At 34.8% G+C, this 9,154-nt stretch overlaps 2 protein-coding genes across 2 annotated transcripts; both read left to right on the forward strand.

The window, feature by feature from the left end:
• The first annotated feature begins 1,422 nt into the window (after window positions 1-1,422).
• LOC139902159 (uncharacterized) lies at window positions 1,423-2,046 on the forward strand. Its single transcript, XM_071884811.1, has one exon. It carries the CDS (start codon window positions 1,423-1,425, stop codon window positions 2,044-2,046), a length of 624 nt encoding a protein of 207 aa, XP_071740912.1.
• A 2,746-nt stretch (window positions 2,047-4,792) lies between these two features.
• LOC139898726 (actin-like) lies at window positions 4,793-7,392 on the forward strand. Its single transcript, XM_071881495.1, has 4 exons — window positions 4,793-4,849; window positions 4,931-5,324; window positions 5,966-6,579; window positions 7,141-7,392. Exons 1-4 carry the CDS (start codon window positions 4,793-4,795, stop codon window positions 7,204-7,206), a joined length of 1,131 nt encoding a protein of 376 aa, XP_071737596.1. The 3' UTR covers window positions 7,207-7,392.
• The last annotated feature ends 1,762 nt before the right edge of the window (window positions 7,393-9,154 follow it).

Raw genomic sequence — 9,154 nt, forward strand, 5'->3', positions numbered from 1 at the left:
AACTAATCGTCAAACAGATTGAGTAACCGTGCAATGCACGGGCTCAAAAACTAGTAAATAGTAATAAATAATAAATGAGAAACTATTAATAGTGACAGAATTGATAAATCGTATAGTATAATAACATGTACAATATATAAGTCCAAGAGTAAGAAGAAGGCCTGACTCAATCTCTTTGTAGCGACAACCAGGGGCGGTGGCAAAGAGATACAAATGGGGTCATATGACCCCCATGATCTGAAAATTATCATAGTAATTTTTTAGGTTTGACCCCGATCAAAAATATTCAGCCCACTTTAACCCCACAAAATCCAACTCAACTTGTTTACTTATTAATTAATTGAAATTAAATAAAGTGTCTTAACAGCTACATCCACTATATTCACTCTCTTTTGCCTGTTGGCTATTACCATTTACCTCTAAGACCATGGATAACGCAGCGGAATCAGCCGCTTTGCCTTCCACATGACTCGACAAACGCCACCACAAACACCGGATATGGGCGTTTGTCAGCCGGCGTTTGTCGGCCGATCACGAGGGTGATGGAGGGGCGATTTGGGTAGGTGTCAAGCTGTGATTGGTGGATGAATTATATCCGTTGGAGCCTAACCGTTGGGCTGTTTTATGTTTTTTTCCCCTCCTATATAAATACATACACATCTAATCTTAATTTTCATTATTCATTTCACACATTTCTCATACTTTCTACTTATTAATTCAGTTTATATAAACATATACATTTTAGTTTTTATCAACAAAAAATGGAGTTTTTTAGCCGCTAGTCTCGATTTGCTATTCGATAGCACCTCGTCCGACGAATTGGAAGAAAACCCACCTAGAAGAACTCGAGTGCAACGAAACCCACGACGTTTTATTAATAGAGATCGTGAACAAGCGGGTATTAATTTGTGGAACGACTATTTTTCGCAAACTCCAACGTATCCACACGGCATTTTCAAGAGACGATTTCGGATGCGAATTCATTTATTTCTCCGTATCAAAGACGGTATTCTCAATCACTCTTATACTAATAATGCTCCTAAACACTTTGTAATTTTCCAACAACGACCGGATGCACTCGGACGTCTTGTTTTTACTACGTTTCAAAAAATAACTTGTGCGTTACGCCAATTGGCGTATGGAACATCCGCTGATATTTTTGATGAATATATAAAAATGGCGGAGAAAAGGGGATATGTTTGCTTAAATAATTTTTGCAAGTGTATAATTGATTTATATAGTCGAGAATATTTGCGGAAGCCGACGGCAACTGACATTGCTCTGTTGTATTCGGCGCACGAGGAGAAACATGGTTTTAAAGGAATGTTGGGTAGTATTGACTGTATGCATTGGGCTTGGAAAAATTGTCCCGTTGCATGGAAAGGTCAATATACTTGAGGTGATCATGGTCACTCTACGATCATGCTTGAAGCGGTTGCTTCATACAATATGTGGATATGGCATTCGTTTTTTGGGATGGATGGTTCAAACAACGACATAATTTTGTTGAATCATTCTCCTTTGTTTGATTCACTCAAAAAGGATAGGGTTGCACCGTCTCCATTTGAAGTAAACATACACGTCTATCCCTTTGGTTACTACTTGGCGGACTGGATATATCCTGATTGGACAACCTTAATAAAGGGATATTCGACGCCTATTGATGAGCCACGAGTCAAATTTACTAGATTTCAAGTGAGTGCTCGAAAGGACGTAGAGCGCACATTTGGTGTTTTACAAGGTAGGTTTGCAATTTTTAAAACTCCGGCACGAGTTATGAGCGTTAACAAGATGAGAAGAATAATGTACAGTTGCATTGTTATGTACAACATGATACAAGAAGATAATGGTTTTGTCTTGAGTACTTGGGAACAAAAATGGTTAGATAAACCCGAAAACAGGTCCCGTCGTAATATTAGGAGAAGAGTCAAAGATCGAAGGTCACGAGAAAAGGAAATTCGTGATCGAAACATACACGATCAACTAAGTGAAGTTTTAACGACTCATATTTGGAACCTCCCACCAAACATTCGTTCTACAAACTAGTCTTTTATTTTTTTTTAATTCATGAAACGTTTTTTTTATGTAACATTTTTTTTTAATGTAAAGTTTTTTTAATGTAACTTTTATTTTTTATTAATGTAACTTTTTTTTATATATGTAGTGTTGTTACATTTTATCTTATTTAATAAATAATAAATAATTAAAATAACCAAACAAAAAATCAAAAATAAAATGCCACATCATTGTCATCTTTTGACAAAAGCCCCCATAACAACTCCCCTCATTTCCCTGCCATTGTCCAGTCACTGACTTGCCCCAAAAAGTGCACCTCATTCACTCTACGTCACAATTATCATTATCTATGGTCTAACATGAAATTCATTTTTTTTATCAAATCAAGGAAGATGTAAATGTTGATTCTTACTATCTCAAGATCACAGTTTATTTATACTACATATGTTTCTCAAGTCTCACCTCAACTACTTCCTTTGGTATTAAACAAGGTAATATTTTTGATTGATTAATTTAGGGTTTGCAATTTTTCTTATAATTCTGAAATATAATGTTAAAATTAGGTAATTGGTAAATAGATAATCACTTTTTTAGTTCCACTTTGGTCCACGAGTTATATACTCCATGTTGTATGCTACTTGGTTAGCTGCTAATCTGCTAAATGCCTAAATTATTCAATAATGATCTAAATTATGGGCTAAAACTTTCTATGCCACTTGTTATAAATTTGGTTACTACTAAACTTTGATGATATCTGATGTTTCGTTATTCAATTAATGAATGTGTTCTTTAACTTGATTTTAGTTGTTTCATTTTATTTACTGATCAAACGGTGTTAATTTGATAGCTATGGAAAACTTACTTAAAACAAAGGAACCATCTTCTTCAATACATATTTATGTTCTCTTAAATCGTATTTCCCAATGATTCTTTGTCTCAACATTTTCAAAAAATGTGTTTCCATAAAAAAATGTAGCTTTGGATAGTTTTTAAGCAGATTTTGTGTAGTTTTTTGGAAGGATTTTGTCACTTTTTGGATCATTGGGGCTATTTCTAAGCTATTTTGTCAATGTTATTACATTGTATTTTTTTATTTTTTTTTACTTTTGCTTATGCATTTAAGCTTTTTTTCAGATTTTAATAGTGAAGTTGGTTTATTATAATTACTGTTGCAAAATTTCCGCCCCCAGTGTTACAGATTCCTGGATCCGTCACTGGCGACAACGGCACACACATGGGGGGCTTGACTCGAACTCGCTTTGTAAAACCGCTTACCTGAGCTACATTTATTTTTGTCCGTGACCGATGTGGGATAACTTCCCCAAAAAATAGGATGAAAAAGGAAACGGACGGTGTAGCGATCACCCGAATTTCAAGTTACGTTATACTGGACTCTGTTTTTCCCCCCGTTTTACCACACAATAATAATAACAATATCACCTAACGCCAAATTCAACTACAACAACATTCTTTCTTTACAGAATTCTTTCAATTATTTCTTCATTTCTCTCCCTAATTCAATCTAATTATTACAATTATAATTCTTCATCAGGTATATCTCCATCCATTTTGCTCTCACTTTCAGTTTCTATCAACATTTAGTTTCAACTAATTTTATGCATGGCGTTTATTTCTCATTTCTGTAATATGATTTGACGTTAATTAACAATTTGATCTGTTTAATTTTTTGTGTAATTTGACATTACGATCTTATCATATTGTCAAATTGATTTGAGATCCAGTTCATTTTTCGCTGTTTTCATTTCATGTACGGAGATCTAAATTGTTACTACTTATGTACCTACATATTTATGAATGTATGTATGTATGTATGTATGTATGTATGTATGTATGTATATATATACATATATATATATATATAGAGAGAGAGAGACGTAAAGTACGGCTGTGTATTAGTAGTAAACTAGTAATTAGCCTTGTGCGTTGGATCCAGACCTAATCAACAAATGGTTACACACACCTTGTTTGGCAACTGTTTATGTTTAGCTGATTTGTATAATTACTCTTATAAGAAAAATGTAAAAGCGTGGTAGATTATGATCAGTGATCATTATTTTCAATTTTTTGAAAACCATTTTGCAGGCATAGCCCAACGGTTTTTCCCATGTACTTCGTGTCATGAGATAGGGAGAGGTCATGAGTTCGATCCTTAGGGATGACATGATTTTCTTTAAACCAATTGAACACCAATAATGACGGTATATATTGACCCTATAGAGAGGTTTTACCGGATTCGTTCACGGATCTCTACCCGGACCACTGCCCGAATGGATGTGTTCCCCGGGTACCGTCGATCAGGTTCGGGTTTCCGCCCAAACGTGTGTGTTACATGCAAATGATGAGGGTCGTTGAAATAAATGATCTACTGATGCCAAAAAAATCGCCGTTCAAAAAAATAATCATTTTACTTTTAGGTTACCTTATGTAATTATTCTGAAAAGAGAAATACTCCGGCCAATCATTGACACTGTTTCTGGTTGAAATGCAATTCTTTTTGCATCTCAGAAAATGTACACAGAAAACAAAGCACATAAATGTTACTACCATACAAGACTGAGTGGCTATATCTTCTTTGTGCAGCTGACTTGATTGCTTTTTTGATTCTTGAGTATTCTGTATTTTTCTTATGATCTTGATGTAATGGTGTTATATAATCTTTATTTTCCACATTTAAGATCACTCTGAACTACTTATATATGCCTATTCTTGATTAATTATACAGTGTTTTTTTTTTTTTTTCAGTCATTGAGCTAAGATGGCAGACGAAGACATTCAACCGCTTGTTTGCGACAATGGAACTGGGATGGTTAAGGTATTAGTTTATTGTTTACTTGTAGTTAATAGTTATTTAAGTAAAGTTGCATTTGCTAACTCTGTGTTTACTCTTATTAAGGCTGGATTTGCTGGAGACGATGCACCAAGAGCCGTTTTCCCGAGTATTGTGGGCCGTCCTCGACACACTGGAGTAATGGTTGGAATGGGTCAAAAGGATGCATATGTTGGTGACGAGGCTCAATCGAAACGTGGTATTTTAACCCTAAAATACCCAATCGAGCACGGTATTGTTAATAACTGGGATGATATGGAAAAGATTTGGCATCACACGTTCTACAATGAACTTCGTGTGGCCCCCGAGGAACATCCTGTTCTTCTTACTGAAGCACCACTTAATCCAAAAGCTAATCGTGAAAAAATGACTCAGATTATGTTTGAAACGTTTAATGCTCCTGCTATGTATGTTGCAATACAAGCTGTTCTGTCTCTGTATGCTAGTGGTCGTACTACTGGTTAGCTCTTAATCTTTGTTATATGTTTATTTCTAAGTCGCAGAGGTGGTTAAATAAACGGGTTGGGCAGCTTGGGTAAAGGGTCAAACGGTTTGGCTAACCTGCAAATTCCGTCGCCCAGTTATTAGATTTTTATATTAATCAAGATTACAAAAATAATTAATTACTGTACACGATAAAAATCTAAATTTCTGAATAAGAGGTTGTGTGCATTAAATTGACAATAGATTTTGGAGGATGACCCATTTGGACCCATTTGTTCACCTTTTAGCTAGCGACCCATTTGACCTACTTATTTAAGACAAAATACAACCCAATTCAAACTTATTTCTACCCATTGCTCACATCTTATCTGAGCATTCATTAATATGAAACAGAAAATCCTGTGATAATGTCTTAACATGTTAATTATTATTATAATTATAATTACAAAAGAAATGATTAAGTATAATATTCTTTTAACATAATTATTGTTAGCAGGCTATAATTACTAACAACACCCTGTGTTTCACCCATTTACCTTTTAGCTTTCATTTTGAATGCACCAATTTGATCTTTTATCATACACCAGAACTCAAATCCACATATTGTACTTGACCCGAATTATGAAACGGTTATTATCCAAATGGTTTCTTGTGCAGGTATTGTTCTTGATTCTGGAGACGGTGTAAGCCATACAGTTCCCATATATGAAGGGTACGCACTTCCACACGCCATATTACGTCTCGACCTCGCGGGCCGTGACCTAACCGATGCACTAATGAAAATCCTAACCGAACGAGGCTACTCATTCACCACAACCGCCGAACGGGAAATCGTAAGAGACATGAAAGAAAAACTCGCCTATATCGCACTCGATTTCGAACAAGAGCTAGAAACATCTAAAACTAGCTCTGCAGTCGAAAAAAGCTTCGAGTTGCCCGACGGGCAGGTAATTACGATCGGTGCTGAGCGGTTTAGGTGCCCGGAAGTACTTTTTCAGCCGTCGATGATTGGTATGGAATCTGCTGGGATTCATGAAACGACATATAATTCTATTATGAAATGTGATGTGGATATTAGGAAGGATTTGTATGGGAACATTGTACTTAGTGGTGGGACCACTATGTTTCCTGGTATTGCGGATCGAATGAGTAAGGAAATTACGGCTTTAGCCCCAAGTAGTATGAAGATTAAAGTGGTGGCCCCACCTGAAAGGAAGTACAGTGTCTGGATTGGAGGGTCAATTTTGGCATCTCTTAGCACCTTCCAACAGGTTTATTCTTCACTCACATTTTACAGTTAAATTAAAAAAAAAAATTATGTTTTCTTTTCGGTCTCAAATGATTGAAATACACATGTTGCTAGTAGTATGTATGCAAAATATGTAAAAATGTATATTACTTTAACAATGATGTAATTTTTGATTAAATTAAATTACGGCATATTTCATACAAGACACGCTTTTGGGTGTCTTTTGACCCGTTCGACCCATTCGACCCTTTTCCTTTTAAACTACTATCAAAGTATGTGTTTTGGGTTAAGGCAGAACATTTTATCAAAGGTTTTGAAATTGCTTACCAATGATTTTAGAAATTACATCAATTCAATTTCTTGAGTAAAATGATTTAGAAGGTCTATGCTATAAAGATGACTATGGGCTACTTTTGATCCGACACATCAGCACTTTTAGTTTACTTAACCTTTTTGTTACCCTTTGACATGTTAAAGATAAAACATAACTCAAATTGACCCGTATATGGGTTAAAGTTGCCACCGTTGTATTCTTACTTGATTTTAGACACTGCTATAATGTTTTTCAATTTTGCCATGGCAGATGTGGATTGCAAAGGCTGAATACGATGAATCGGGCCCTTCGATTGTGCACAGGAAATGTTTCTAATCATGAGGACAAAAAAGGATAATAATAAAAGTTGAGTGCTATATTCAGTACTCTTTTAATGTTGCCCTTTTCTTTTTTACATATCATTTTTCATTAAGGAAGTTTTTTTCCAGGATATATTTTTTCTTCAGTTTTTAGTAGTTGAAATATAGCTATTCAACTTGCATGTCAGTTGTTTCAATTTGTTTGGACACTCAATTAATTTGTCAACTATAAATTGAGAATTACCATTGGCAGATGTTTGGGTACATGCTACCCCTTTTCACTTGTGTATGCATACTAAATTTATGTCAGTCTGATGCTAGCTAATTATAATTATAATTATAAATATATTCATTTAGAGAAAATCTAATTAGCACTGTTTAATTTTCCTAAAGTCGTAATTAAATCCAAATTGAGGGGTATTCAACAGCACGACATATGCTAAAAAATCGATAATTTTTAAAGGTTAAATAATACTCCGTAACTGATTTGTTACGTGTATTATAAATATATTCATTTAGAGAAAATCTAATTAGCACTGTTTAATTTTCCTATAAATATATTCATTTAGAGAAAATCTAATTAGCACTGTTTAATTTTCCTAAAGTCGTAATTAAATCCAAATTGAGGGGTATTCAATAGCACGGCATATGCTAAAAAATCGATAATTTTTAAAGGTTACATAATAACTGATTTGTTACGTGTACAAGAAATACAAGGTTGCTTGGTGGTTAGTGCGCGTGCTGCTTAAACAATACATAGGCATGTTTCACTTTTGTTTCTTGGATTCGTTTAGTTTATTAGCGTTAAGTTGTTATGAACGAAAACATATAGTTATGTACAACAAAAAACTTCTCAAAAGCGACGAAGCGCGTGACCCAAATACTTGTTAATCATCATATAAAATTTCAATAAAACCAGAGCTAGCACAGCCAAATTAAAGCAAACCACCCAATATTGTCTTCATGTACATAAAAAGTGGATGGCCAAAAACTAAGCCATCAAATGGTACACAGATTTGCAAGTATTTTAATATAGTACGGAGTAAATGACAAAGACTTATGAACATATTTGCGATTCTTATAGAAATTACTTTCAGTGAAGGGGAGGTCTCGGGTTCAATCCTAAGGGGTGCCCGCATTTAATGACCAAACTGGAGAATGCCTTACCTGGTAGCGGTGGAGGGCTGGCTTGCCGTTTACCCGGGGTTTACCTGCGGTGGGGGGGCCAATGTGCTCTGGCCCATAGTGGGGTTCCTCGTAAAAAAAAAAAAAAAAACAAAAAAAAAAAACAAAAAATGTACATTTGTGTGCCCCACCATGTTTTTTTTAAAGATAAGTATGTTGCGACTTGCAAGTGACCATAAACAACTAAAAAATAAACAGCTCGATTTACATATAGAAAGCTGACAGTTTTGATATAGGACAGTTTAGTGGGTTTGGTGATTATGAGTTAATGAGATCATCCGTAATTATATTTATCTTGGAGTATGATAATTTAATAAATAATAAACAAGGTCTTTACGTTATGGGCAGTGATATCAAAGTACAACACTGTAAAGCATGTTTGGTTGTGTATTTGTAAAAATTGGTTGTGTGTATATCATCACCCGTAGGTTTAACTTGCGAATACTAAATAAACTGGTTAATGGGTTGTGTTGGTACGCGTACGTGTGTGCGTGTGTTGAACGGGCTACAAGCCTACAAGACACCCCTTGAAGGATCTATAGACCAGTAACTTAACTACTCGTATTTAATTACCTATATATTTTCCACTTTACTATAACCATTTTCATCTATCATCCATTCATCTATCTATGCATAGGAACTACTTTTAAAGCCGTTCTTTTTTTAGTAGTGATGGTTAAAATTAAAAGTTAGTTCAACGTTTACTTTGTTACAAAATATATTCAAAATTTAAATACACTTATTCTTTTTATGTATTTTCCCGATCTATCAACTCAACC

Source organism: Rutidosis leptorrhynchoides, chromosome 3 (genome assembly GCF_046630445.1).
Source record: "Rutidosis leptorrhynchoides isolate AG116_Rl617_1_P2 chromosome 3, CSIRO_AGI_Rlap_v1, whole genome shotgun sequence".
Classification (NCBI taxonomy): domain Eukaryota; kingdom Viridiplantae; phylum Streptophyta; class Magnoliopsida; order Asterales; family Asteraceae; genus Rutidosis; species Rutidosis leptorrhynchoides.